Source organism: Ciconia boyciana, chromosome 27 (genome assembly GCF_034638445.1).
Source record: "Ciconia boyciana chromosome 27, ASM3463844v1, whole genome shotgun sequence".
NCBI lineage: Eukaryota > Metazoa > Chordata > Aves > Ciconiiformes > Ciconiidae > Ciconia > Ciconia boyciana.
This window is the reverse complement of record NC_132960.1, coordinates 2,582,742-2,596,897: the sequence shown is the minus strand read 5'-3', so window position 1 is coordinate 2,596,897 and position 14,156 is coordinate 2,582,742. Positions and strand designations below refer to the sequence as shown.

At 53.0% G+C, this 14,156-nt stretch overlaps 1 protein-coding gene across 1 annotated transcript; it reads right to left on the bottom strand.

Annotated features, from left to right (window-relative positions):
* Nucleotides 1-7,763: 7,763 nt before the first annotated feature.
* On the bottom strand, nt 7,764-12,888 carry LOC140644413 (keratin, type II cytoskeletal 8-like). The gene is given in 7 exon segments (XM_072847236.1): nt 7,764-7,988; nt 8,295-8,420; nt 8,510-8,674; nt 9,031-9,126; nt 9,748-9,808; nt 10,541-10,758; nt 12,151-12,888. Coding segments are annotated over 7 exon segments (1,629 nt in total).
* Between the last annotated feature and the right edge of the window lie 1,268 nt (nt 12,889-14,156).

The window sequence follows — 14,156 nt, the reverse complement described above, 5'->3', positions numbered from 1 at the left end:
CCACTGTGAGGACTGCATCGGCCACTGCCAGAGCTGGATCCCCATCCTCCAGAGCTGTGGCCACCTCCAGACATGGAGCCTCCACTGCCCGAGCTTCCTCCTCCACCATACCCTGAGACTCCTCCTCCTCCAGACATGGACCCGCCACTGCCAGAGCTCAATCCTCCACTGCCCGAGCTTCCTCCTCCTCCATACCCTGAGCCTCCTCCTCCTCCTCCTCCACAGATGGACCCACCACTGCCAGAGCTCGATCCTCCATGACCTGAGCTTCCTCCTCCTCCACCTCCAGACATGGAGCCTCTCCTGCCAGAGCTGCTGCCACTGCCAGAGCTCAGGCCTCCACTGTGAGGACTGCATCGGCCACTGCCAGAGCTGGATCCCCATCCTCCAGAGCTGTGGCCACCTCCAGACATGGAGCCTCCACTGCCCGAGCTTCCTCCTCCTCCATACCCTGAGCCTCCTCCTCCTCCTCCTCCAGACATGGACCCGCCACTGCCAGAGCTCAATCCTCCATGACCTGAGCTTCCTCCTCCTCCCCCTCCAGACATGGAGCCTCTCCTGCCAGAGCTGCTGCCACTGCCAGAGCTCAGGCCTCCACTGTGAGGACTGCATCGGCCACTGCCAGAGCTGGATCCCCATCCTCCAGAGCTGTGGCCACCTCCAGACATGGAGCCTCCACTGCCCGAGCTTCCTCCTCCTCCATACCCTGAGCCTCCTCCTCCTCCAGACATGGACCCGCCACTGCCAGAGCTCAATCCTCCACTGCCCGAGCTTCCTCCTCCTCCATACCCTGAGCCTCCTCCTCCTCCTCCTCCACAGATGGACCCACCACTGCCAGAGCTCGATCCTCCATGACCTGAGCTTCCTCCTCCTCCACCTCCAGACATGGAGCCTCTCCTGCCAGAGCTGCTGCCACTGCCAGAGCTCAGGCCTCCACTGTGAGGACTGCATCGGCCACTGCCAGAGCTGGATCCCCATCCTCCAGAGCTGTGGCCACCTCCAGACATGGAGCCTCCACTGCCCGAGCTTCCTCCTCCTCCATACCCTGAGCCTCCTCCTCCTCCAGACATGGACCCGCCACTGCCAGAGCTCGATCCTCCATGACCTGAGCTTCCTCCTCCTCCACCTCCAGACATGGAGCCTCTCCTGCCAGAGCTGCTGCCACTGCCAGAGCTCAGGCCTCCACTGTGAGGACTGCATCGGCCACTGCCAGAGCTGGATCCCCATCCTCCAGAGCTGTGGCCACCTCCAGACATGGAGCCTCCACTGCCCGAGCTTCCTCCTCCTCCATACCCTGAGCCTCCTCCTCCTCCTCCTCCACAGATGGACCCGCCACTGCCAGAGCTCGATCCTCCACTGCCCGAGCTTCCTCCTCCTCCACCTCCAGACATGGAGCCTCTCCTGCCAGAGCTGCTGCCACTGCCAGAGCTCAGGCCTCCACTGTGAGGACTGCATCGGCCACTGCCAGAGCTGGATCCCCATCCTCCAGAGCTGTGGCCACCTCCAGACATGGAGCCTCCACTGCCCGAGCTTCCTCCTCCTCCATACCCTGAGCCTCCTCCTCCTCCTCCTCCACAGATGGACCCGCCACTGCCAGAGCTCGATCCTCCATGACCTGAGCTTCCTCCTCCTCCACCTCCAGACATGGAGCCTCTCCTGCCAGAGCTGCTGCCACTGCCAGAGCTCAGGCCTCCACTGTGAGGACTGCATCGGCCACTGCCAGAGCTGGATCCCCATCCTCCAGAGCTGTGGCCACCTCCAGACATGGAGCCTCCACTGCCCGAGCTTCCTCCTCCTCCATACCCTGAGCCTCCTCCTCCTCCTCCTCCACAGATGGACCCGCCACTGCCAGAGCTCGATCCTCCACTGACCTGAGCTTCCTCCTCCTCCACCTCCAGACATGGAGCCTCTCCTGCCAGAGCTGCTGCCAGTGCCAGAGCTCAGGCCTCCACTGTGAGGACTGCATCGGCCACTGCCAGAGCTGGATCCCCATCCTCCAGAGCTGTGGCCACCTCCAGACATGGAGCCTCCACTGCCCGAGCTTCCTCCTCCTCCATACCCTGAGCCTCCTCCTCCTCCTCCTCCACAGATGGACCCGCCACTGCCAGAGCTCGATCCTCCACTGCCCGAGCTTCCTCCTCCTCCACCTCCAGACATGGAGCCTCTCCTGCCAGAGCTGCTGCCACTGCCAGAGCTCAGGCCTCCACTGTGAGGACTGCATCGGCCACTGCCAGAGCTGGATCCCCATCCTCCAGAGCTGTGGCCGCCTGCAGACATGGAGCCTCCACTGCCCGAGCTTCCTCCTCCTCCATACCCTGAGCCTCCTCCTCCTCCAGACATGGACCCGCCACTGCCAGAGCTCGATCCTCCACTGCCCGAGCTTCCTCCTCCTCCGTACCCTGAGCCTCCTCCTCCTCCAGACATGGACCCGCCACTGCCAGAGCTCGATCCTCCATGACCTGAGCTTCCTCCTCCTCCACCTCCAGACATGGAGCCTCTCCTGCCAGAGCTGCTGCCACTGCCAGAGCTCAGGCCTCCACTGTGAGGACTGCATCGGCCACTGCCAGAGCTGGATCCCCATCCTCCAGAGCTGTGGCCACCTCCAGACATGGAGCCTCCACTGCCCGAGCTTCCTCCTCCTCCATACCCTGAGCCTCCTCCTCCTCCTCCTCCACAGATGGACCCGCCACTGCCAGAGCTCGATCCTCCACTGCCCGAGCTTCCTCCTCCTCCACCTCCAGACATGGAGCCTCTCCTGCCAGAGCTGCTGCCACTGCCAGAGCTCAGGCCTCCACTGTGAGGACTGCATCGGCCACTGCCAGAGCTGGATCCCCATCCTCCAGAGCTGTGGCCACCTCCAGACATGGAGCCTCCACTGCCCGAGCTTCCTCCTCCTCCATACCCTGAGCCTCCTCCTCCTCCTCCTCCAGACATGGACCCGCCACTGCCAGAGCTCGATCCTCCATGACCTGAGCTTCCTCCTCCTCCACCTCCAGACATGGAGCCTCTCCTGCCAGAGCTGCTGCCACTGCCAGAGCTCAGGCCTCCACTGTGAGGACTGCATCGGCCACTGCCAGAGCTGGATCCCCATTCTCCAGAGCTGTGGCCACCTCCAGACATGGAGCCTCCACTGCCCGAGCTTCCTCCTCCTCCATACCCTGAGCCTCCTCCTCCTCCAGACATGGACCCGCCACTGCCAGAGCTCGATCCTCCATGACCTGAGCTTCCTCCTCCTCCACCTCCAGACATGGAGCCTCTCCTGCCAGAGCTGCTGCCACTGCCAGAGCTCAGGCCTCCACTGTGAGGACTGCATCGGCCACTGCCAGAGCTGGATCCCCATCCTCCAGAGCTGTGGCCACCTCCAGACATGGAGCCTCCACTGCCCGAGCTTCCTCCTCCTCCATACCCTGAGCCTCCTCCTCCTCCTCCTCCACAGATGGACCCGCCACTGCCAGAGCTCGATCCTCCACTGCCCGAGCTTCCTCCTCCTCCACCTCCAGACATGGAGCCTCTCCTGCCAGAGCTGCTGCCACTGCCAGAGCTCAGGCCTCCACTGTGAGGACTGCATCGGCCACTGCCAGAGCTGGATCCCCATCCTCCAGAGCTGTGGCCACCTCCAGACATGGAGCCTCCACTGCCCGAGCTTCCTCCTCCTCCATACCCTGAGCCTCCTCCTCCTCCAGACATGGACCCGCCACTGCCAGAGCTCGATCCTCCATGACCTGAGCTTCCTCCTCCTCCACCTCCAGACATGGAGCCTCTCCTGCCAGAGCTGCTGCCACTGCCAGAGCTCAGGCCTCCACTGTGAGGACTGCATCGGCCACTGCCAGAGCTGGATCCCCATCCTCCAGAGCTGTGGCCACCTCCAGACATGGAGCCTCCACTGCCCGAGCTTCCTCCTCCTCCATACCCTGAGCCTCCTCCTCCTCCTCCTCCACAGATGGACCCGCCACTGCCAGAGCTCGATCCTCCACTGCCCGAGCTTCCTCCTCCTCCACCTCCAGACATGGAGCCTCTCCTGCCAGAGCTGCTGCCACTGCCAGAGCTCAGGCCTCCACTGTGAGGACTGCATCGGCCACTGCCAGAGCTGGATCCCCATCCTCCAGAGCTGTGGCCACCTCCAGACATGGAGCCTCCACTGCCCGAGCTTCCTCCTCCTCCACCTCCAGACATGGAGCCTCCTCCTCCTCCAGACATGCTGCCACTGCCAGAGCTCAGGCCTCCACTGTGAGGACTGCATCGGCCACTGCCAGAGCTGGATCCCCATCCTCCAGAGCTGTGGCCACCTCCAGACATGGAGCCTCCACTGCCCGAGCTTCCTCCTCCTCCATACCCTGAGCCTCCTCCTCCTCCTCCTCCACAGATGGACCCGCCACTGCCAGAGCTCGATCCTCCACTGACCTGAGCTTCCTCCTCCTCCACCTCCAGACATGGAGCCTCTCCTGCCAGAGCTGCTGCCACTGCCAGAGCTCAGGCCTCCACTGTGAGGACTGCATCGGCCACTGCCAGAGCTGGATCCCCATCCTCCAGAGCTGTGGCCGCCTCCAGACATGGAGCCTCCACTGCCCGAGCTTCCTCCTCCTCCACCTCCAGACATGGAGCCTCTCCTGCCAGAGCTGCTGCCACTGCCAGAGCTCAGGCCTCCACTGTGAGGACTGCATCGGCCACTGCCAGAGCTGGATCCCCATCCTCCAGAGCTGTGGCCACCTCCAGACATGGAGCCTCCACTGCCCGAGCTTCCTCCTCCTCCATACCCTGAGCCTCCTCCTCCTCCTCCTCCACAGATGGACCCGCCACTGCCAGAGCTCGATCCTCCACTGCCCGAGCTTCCTCCTCCTCCACCTCCAGACATGGAGCCTCTCCTGCCAGAGCTGCTGCCACTGCCAGAGCTCAGGCCTCCACTGTGAGGACTGCATCGGCCACTGCCAGAGCTGGATCCCCATCCTCCAGAGCTGTGGCCACCTCCAGACATGGAGCCTCCACTGCCCGAGCTTCCTCCTCCTCCATACCCTGAGCCTCCTCCTCCTCCTCCTCCACAGATGGACCCGCCACTGCCAGAGCTCGATCCTCCACTGCCCGAGCTTCCTCCTCCTCCACCTCCAGACATGGAGCCTCTCCTGCCAGAGCTGCTGCCACTGCCAGAGCTCAGGCCTCCACTGTGAGGACTGCATCGGCCACTGCCAGAGCTGGATCCCCATCCTCCAGAGCTGTGGCCGCCTCCAGACATGGAGCCTCCACTGCCCGAGCTTCCTCCTCCTCCACCTCCAGACATGGAGCCTCTCCTGCCAGAGCTGCTGCCACTGCCAGAGCTCAGGCCTCCACTGTGAGGACTGCATCGGCCACTGCCAGAGCTGGATCCCCATCCTCCAGAGCTGTGGCCACCTCCAGACATGGAGCCTCCACTGCCCGAGCTTCCTCCTCCTCCATACCCTGAGCCTCCTCCTCCTCCTCCTCCAGACATGGACCCGCCACTGCCAGAGCTCGATCCTCCACTGCCCGAGCTTCCTCCTCCTCCACCTCCAGACATGGAGCCTCTCCTGCCAGAGCTGCTGCCACTGCCAGAGCTCAGGCCTCCACTGTGAGGACTGCATCGGCCACTGCCAGAGCTGGATCCCCATCCTCCAGAGCTGTGGCCACCTCCAGACATGGAGCCTCCACTGCCCGAGCTTCCTCCTCCTCCATACCCTGAGCCTTCTCCTCCATAACCTGATCCTCCTCCTCCTCCACAGATGGACCCGCCACTGCCAGAGCTCGATCCTCCACTGCCCGAGCTTCCTCCTCCTCCACCTCCAGACATGGAGCCTCTCCTGCCAGAGCTGCTGCCACTGCCAGAGCTCAGGCCTCCACTGTGAGGACTGCATCGGCCACTGCCAGAGCTGGATCCCCATCCTCCAGAGCTGTGGCCACCTCCAGACATGGAGCCTCCACTGCCCGAGCTTCCTCCTCCTCCATACCCTGAGCCTTCTCCTCCATAACCTGATCCTCCTCCTCCTCCACAGATGGACCCGCCACTGCCAGAGCTCGATCCTCCATGACCTGAGCTTCCTCCTCCTCCACCTCCAGACATGGAGCCTCTCCTGCCAGAGCCGCTGCCAGTGCCAGAGCTCAGGCCTCCACTGTGAGGACTGCATCGGCCACTGCCAGAGCTGGATCCCCATCCTCCAGAGCTGTGGCCACCTCCAGACATGGAGCCTCCACTGCCCGAGCTTCCTCCTCCTCCATACCCTGAGCCTCCTCCTCCTCCTCCTCCACAGATGGACCCGCCACTGCCAGAGCTCAATCCTCCACTGCCCGAGCTTCCTCCTCCTCCATACCCTGAGCCTCCTCCTCCTCCTCCTCCACAGATGGACCCACCACTGCCAGAGCTCGATCCTCCATGACCTGAGCTTCCTCCTCCTCCACCTCCAGACATGGAGCCTCTCCTGCCAGAGCTGCTGCCACTGCCAGAGCTCAGGCCTCCACTGTGAGGACTGCATCGGCCACTGCCAGAGCTGGATCCCCATCCTCCAGAGCTGTGGCCACCTCCAGACATGGAGCCTCCACTGCCCGAGCTTCCTCCTCCTCCATACCCTGAGCCTCCTCCTCCTCCTCCTCCACAGATGGACCCGCCACTGCCAGAGCTCGATCCTCCACTGCCCGAGCTTCCTCCTCCTCCACCTCCAGACATGGAGCCTCTCCTGCCAGAGCTGCTGCCACTGCCAGAGCTCAGGCCTCCACTGTGAGGACTGCATCGGCCACTGCCACAGCTGGATCCCCATTGTGTAGAGCTTCTGCCTTTTCCTTCTCCACAGATCGACCCTTTCCCTCTGTTCTTGCTGCCACCGCCAGTGCTCAGTCCCCCTTTCCCTCTTTTCAAGCCTCCAGATCCTACTCCAAAGACTCCAGTAGCACTCGCATTGTGGTCAATGACACCTGCAAGAAAAGATGAAATTATGTGCACCTTATTCTTTTTACCCAAAAAGATTATAAGCACAACTGATATAAGTACTTATCTGTGGCCATCGCTGTACCTAATCTAGTCTTCTTAGTCATGTCTTTGAAAAGGGGAACAAGAATCTTTCTTAGTAGATGTACCTTTGAGATGTTTTCTCACATAAGTCTGGCTTTATTCGCTTATCTTTAACATGACTTACGTCTTACTCCGTACATGAACACTCAATGCAGCCCTTCCTTAAAGAAGCCCATGAGTACAGTTTCTCTCTCCTTTATCTGGCCTCCTATTTCCACAAATTTTAGGACTAGATTTTTTTTCCTTCAGTTCTTACATGTACCACATAGACCTATAGAATAAGTGAGGTTTTTCCCATTTCCTACAAATTTGGTTGAAATTAGCCAATAAATTCCAAAGTCAGTAGCTCAATGTTGACATATTAACGCATGTACACGTGTATGCACACACACACACACTCACAAGAGACTACCATTTGCTCCATTTCCCTAGGGAACTAAGATAGGTTGTTCTGATAGTAGGTGTTAAGTACCACAGACAGCAAAACAGTAAGAGTGCTCTTCAAAAAGCCAAGCAAAGCCTTGAGATACTTACAGATTGTGGCTGGTGAGCCTTCCTGTATCCTGTGAAGGAAAAGTGACATTGATATAATGCATCCAATAAAAGTAAAAGTCAGGCTAGGCTCTATCAGTAAGCCAATGAAAGAGGTCACTTCTTCCAGGCAGCAATTCATCCTGGAGATCTAAGTGATAGATCGAAGAATGGGACACAGTGCTTTGTACAGGTGCTTCTATCCAGGATGAATAGTTTGTACCTACCTGGTCTCCTCCTCCTCAAGGAGTGATCTATACATGGCAATTTCAATATCCAGGGCCACTTTCACATTCAGGAGCTCCTGATAATCATGAAGAAGGCGAGCGAGATCATCTTTGGCCTGCTGCAGGGCAGTTTCCAACTCCTGAAGCTTTTGCTGGCCGTCTTTGATGGCAGAGCTCCCACGCTGCTCAGCATCTTTAATGGTTTCTTGGAGGCTGGCATTCTGCAGAGGGCACAAACAGAATGTGCCCACTTCCCTTCTATGGGACTGGGATTTTCAAACCCTTCTGGCAGTCCTTGGAAATTAAAAGACCTGCCTCAATGACAGAACTCAGAAAATACATTAGACTGGGCAAATTAACCCAAATAAATCCCAAGGTGGACAGCCAAAATCTAAATCTGCTTCATTTTGAAGAGAAAACATCATCTCTATGTTTGCCTCCACAGGACAGGCTACCTTATACTACACTGAGTCCCCATGTAAAAGTGACTTAAATAGTTTTGTCATGTTGGGAAGTATCAGCTTTACCTTTTTCCTTGCAATTTCAGTTTCTGGTTGTAGTCTTTGGATCTGCCTGGTAAGTTCCTGGATTTCCTGATAACTGTTCCTCAGTTGCTCACGTTGATTTACCCACATGTTCTGAAGGTCCTGGTACTGATGTGCAGAGAAGAGAACAGATATTTTTGGTTTCTTTTCCATTGAGCAGACAGACTTGCCTTCATATCTTGTTGATGGCTACTCACCCTTCCCCGATACATGGCATCTACTTCAGCTTTGCCTCTCTGAGCAATTGTCTCATACTCCTGCCTGACTTCTTCAATGATGCCATCCATGTTCAGTTCTCTATGGTTGTCCACAGACAGAATGACATTGGCGTTGCCAGCTACTGTTTGCAGCTGGGACAGCTCCTGCAAGAAAAACAAGATTTTGGATTTTAACAGTCCATGTGATCAGTCCAGGTTGTGTTATGTGGAAAGAAATGGGACCCTCTGGCCAGTTACCCACTGGAACTTCCCTACCTGCATCCCCCAAGTCCTATTGTTCCATCACCAGTTTTAATTTTCAAGTGTCTCTTCCAGCCTTCGTGGCACACTAGACCCCCTTTTCACTCACAGATTAAAAAGGACTTTATAAGATCAAAGGCCAAGGATGATCCACTCTACACCCCAAAAAGTCCTGTTCGGCCAAAATTTCTGGGACCTTCCAAAAGATACATGTCCTTCAAGACCTGAGGGTAAGTTTTTAGTCTGAGAAGTGTACTCACAGCTTCATGTAAGCATCTGAGGAACTCAAGCTGCTGCCTCAGTATTTCCACCCGAACATCAAACTCCATTTTTCCCATGTAAGCACTGTCCAGTTCCTGTAAAAAAAGCCATAGGCATATTTCTATTTCTTTGATCCATATTCTCCACTGAAGTGCAATTCTTGCAAGACTTGGTACGTTTCTTTAAAGCCTTCATTCCTGGAGTCAAATAATGGCCCATGAGTCTCAGATTTCATTTGAAAAGCAATTGGAACAAAGGAAAAGTTTTTAAGTCTTAGAAGAAAAGAATGGCTTGGCAATAAGCAAAATAGCTGTGGCAATAAATGCGTTCCTGGAGAAAATGCAAAAATGTAGAAACATAGATTTCATTAATTCTTCTAATAAAAAGTTGTCTAAATTTTCTGTTCTCCTATCTAAGCCATCTATAGACATTATTTAACCCCTAATAACGATGTCTCACCTAGGTTGTGATTGAGTGAATAGAGAAAGACCAGCACTTTTTAGATATTCATCTTACAAAGGACCAATTCAGTCTCTAGAGGAAATGATTTCTTGCCAGTCTTGCAGTAAAAAGCTCAGGTTTTCAATGACTTCAGACAGAGGGAAGTTAGACAAATTTAAGCAAAGACCTTGCTTTTGGAAACCTCAGCAGCCATCCAATTATTGCTTTATTTCTTTATTTGCTTTGATTTAGCTCAGTGTCTTGGATTACTTCACCTTTTTAAGCTCCACAAACTCCTCTTCTTTAGAGGCGCGCTTGTTGATCTCATCCTCGAATCTGTTGCAACAGAGAAAAGAAATAGAAAAAGAAATAGAATTACCCATCTTACTTTTTCAGTCAAGTGGATCAGAAACCAAAGAGAATCATCCAAAAAGGGAATGTGTCAAGTTTTCATTTAACTGCAATTTCTAGCAACTACAAAGGCAATTGCAAACCCTCTGCAAAACTATATGTTAAATTAGCCAACAAAATGTGATATAATATAGATCATAATATAGTAACATAATATAGATCAGTTCTAACACCCCTGTAATTCTGAACTAAACTTCCCATTTTTCAGAGCTGTGGACATATATTATCTTTTGGGTGCAGCTAAGCCAGAAGAGGTGACGACTCTTCCCAACTTGACCCCACTGCTCAGCTCTGTCCCTCCCCTCCCCACTGTCCAGGCTGACCACAACTCCACAACTACCAGCAGGAGTGAGGAGTCCTGGGTTACTCATTGCCTGGGGGAGGAAGGGCACGATGGAGGACAAGAGGAGAGAAGAGTGGAATAGATCTACAAGGCCTTTGATTTTCCTCTTACTGTTCTGGCTTCTACACCCTCACAAAATCTGCTTTAGTCTTCCAGTGTCAAAGTCAAGTCCCGTAATGAACCTACTGCAGAACAGTGCTATAATGGCTACAAAACTCTTGAAGGTCTGAAGCTAAGCTGTGCCATCCCAGGGCATGATTAGTATTGCCTTGGAAAATTCCAGTATGCTTTTTCCCAAACTTGTGATTATTCACCTCTTTCTATAGTCTTCAACAAGCTGAAGCATATTATATGCTTCCGGATCCAGCTGCTCTTTCTGGTTCTGGAGCATTTCTAGCTGCCTCTGCAGGTTACTGATGTAGGATTGGAAGAAAGAGGTGATATTTCTGCTCTCTTCTGGTCGGGTGCTTTGCTGCTGCAGAAGTTCCCATTTGGCCATCAGAGCCTGGTTCTGCCGCTCAAGACATTGAACCTGCAAGGCAAAGCAGAAGAGCGTCTCAGCCACTGGAAAACACTGGGGGAAACACCAACATCAGCATTAGTCCCTACAGCAAAACAAATCCTAATTAATATTTCCAATGCAGTAACATCTAGAGGTTTCGTCAGGTGGGACCAACTGTAGTAACGCTGGTACCAACACAGGAGACAGCTTAGACTAAAGCGGGGCCACCTCTTTTTTCCCAATGTGTTGCAGAAGAAGGATATGATTTTACTGCTGCTTCTTAAAGCTGATACTGACATCTTTGCTAGCTTTTCATCTCTTAAATGCACAACATTTAGGGGGATGATTGGGGTGGAGGGAGACTTCATCTGTTTCTGAAGTACCTTAGACACCCAAATACATGAGAAGAGTTAGCTCCCTCTCAGAAGACCACACAGGACCACTCTCTTCCTAGATATACCTTGCCTTAGAGAAGAAGGTCAGAAAGACCTATAACATGCAGAGCTGGTATTTTTGGAAACCAGAGGGATAGCATCTCTTCAGCTGGGACACCGAACAGGTTATAACCTGGAAGCTGACATCCAGAAGTTTTCAAAAAATAATAATGAAAAAAAGAGAATCAAAGACGCTCCTATTTTTCAGGACTAAGCATAACTAAAACTTCTGGGTGTAACCAACAGCTTTTTTGTAGGGTAATACAAGGAGCCCTTAAGTCTTCACGTGTAACAAATAACACAATCTTCCACCCTATGCAGAGGCACATGTCACCACCCAGACAAAGGCACATGTCAGGTCTGCGTGGGTGGAAGTGTTTTTGTGGCTGTTCTGTTCCGGTGTCTGTGAGTAGAAATGAAAGAGAAGACAAGACTGCAGACAGAGGTAAAAGTATTGTAGTGTAAACCAAGAAAGAGGTAAAGAAGAAAGATGTGGGGGTCACTGGCCACCTGAAAGAGGCGAGGACGTCCAAGCAAAGAAGTAATTTGTTTTTGGAGAAATGCAACATTTTGCTTTGCTTGAGAAAAAAACAGAACACATCAAGGATGTCCAAGTCCATTACCCATTTTCCTTGCTTGCATCAACAGTTCCCAGGCACCAGAATATTACTAGCCATGCAGAAACCCTTTTCCTCCAAAGAGAAGCGAGTTAATGGTCAGTGACATCCCAGTAGCTTGTTATTGTCCTGCCACAAAGGGCAACTCAAGAGATACTTATCCTAGGGCTAAATGTAAGTGATTCATGCAGCGGCGTTTATAGCAAGCTATTAAGAACTTCACACCAGCACAAGGGAATCTAGCCAACGCTGTGATTTTTGGGGAGAGAAGATGCAATGTAAAGGTGTCCCCATGACTCACACAGGCAGAGCAGCACCCCTTATATTTCTCCCTTCCCAGGTAACAAGTAAAAAAGAGAACAGGGACTCACCTTATCGATGAATGACGCAAATTTGTTGTTGAGAGCCTTAATCTGCTCTTTCTCATCTGACCGCACTCTCTGGAACTCGGGGTCAACTTGTACTTGTATTGGCCTCAGCAGGTTGGTATTGACATGGACTTCCTCGATGCCTCTGCTAATACCAGCCTGCCCAAAACCCTGTCCAGCCCCTTGTTCACCAAAGGTACTTCTACCAAGGCCTCCTCCAAGCACCTCCCTGCCTGAACTTCTTCCACACATGCTACCCAGCCCTGCTTCACCACCTTGAAAAGCTCCCACAAAATATCCTCTTCTACCAAAGCCCCTATCAAGATGCATCCTACCACCAAATCCCAGGCACCTCCCGTATCCTCTTCCTTCTCCTCCATAGCCTCCACCAGTAAAAACATTCCTAAACCCACCAAGGTTGTGGAGACTCCTGCTGCCATAACCATACCCATAACCACTGTATCTTGCTTCTCCTCTATTGTCTTCACAATGGCTTACGGTAGATGAACTTCTCCCACCACCCAGTGTGCCACAGTGAGCAGAAGAAGAACTGAAATTCCCATCCCCAAATCTGGAGAAATGTTGGCTCATAGCGTCGCTTTCAGAGCGTTAAGAGAAGACTAGAGAGCAGGTGGTAAAGGTTGTAAAACAGGAGGAGAAATGAGAGTGAAGGATCCTCAGCTCCTCTGGTGGGGGTGATGGAACTTCTCCTTTATATGTTCTGGAGGAGTTAGTCTCCATTCCGTGGTAATTAGCAGGTCTGTTAATGTTACTGGGTTTGGTTCATCAGGCAGCAATTAACGGCTGCCTGAAGAGAGGTCAGAGTAAACATCACACACCAATGGAGGTATTGTGAAATTCCCCAAGTCCTGCTTGACTCATGAGCTTTGCTCAGATGAGATTTCCTTATCTCATTAGCCTGCCCTCCATTATTAATTACAGTTTGCACAGTTATCCATGCACTTTACCATGGTTTGTTCTCTCTCAAATTTCCCCACCTCTTTTGGCATTTCATTTCATGAGACAGAAGGCCTTGATGTTGTCCTCATATTGACTTGGGGGTGGCTCACCTTGCTTCACCGCATCGCCAGGAGATTCAACTACAGAAAGCAAAGACTACAGCTCCCTTAGCTTCCCATTCTCTCTTTTCTCTCATTCCCAGTATATCCACCCATGAGTAAGTATTGCTTCTGCAGGGAGCAGGGGAGGTGTTGCGATCTGGTCTTCTTGCTAATAGCATAAAAAAATCTGCCTTTGGTTCATAAAGCTGAAATAGTGTCTAGAAAACAGAAAAAATGGAATCTCTCTATCAATTTTAGCTTTAAATAAATGGATACAGAGTTTTAAATGGAAAAGAGAAAGCTCTGAGGTGCACTTTAATCAATTAAACCAATCTTTTAACTATTAAAGATTAAGATGAAGTCACCTTAGGGAACAGATGACCCATCACTTCCACAGACTAGGACTCTTGGCCCTTCTGCTCTTGGCTGCTCCTGCTCTTCCATGTGAGAATAGTTAGACCATGAACTAAAACTGTCTGTTTGTGGGGTGTTTTTTTTTTTAAAGGCCCTGCTACTGGATAGCAGAGATATCAAATAGAGAGCTGGGCTCCAAGCTTTTCTACCCAGACTGAGCATCTGCCTGACCCATCTCTCTTTCCTCTCCTCATCTCTGTGCAAGACTCCACCTTTCCAGTCTGAGCACACTCTGGTGCAAGACTCAATGGCCATGGACTGGTTAAAAAGCATTTAGGAGCCAAGTCCTGCTGCTGACAATGCCACCGAGCATCTTCAGCCTTGACTAATACCTCAAGAAGACAACCGAGATGTGGCACACTGTCTCCAAAAGCACTGGTGGAACAATTTCCACATGGCAAGCACCTCCCCTTTGTCCCCTACACAACATCAGGAGGAGCTGGGCTTCACCTGAAGAGGATGCTTTTCCTTCCAAAGGTGCTGGATAAAACCACACTGTGAACCCTTCAGTTATATAGAGGTTATGTGGTCAGG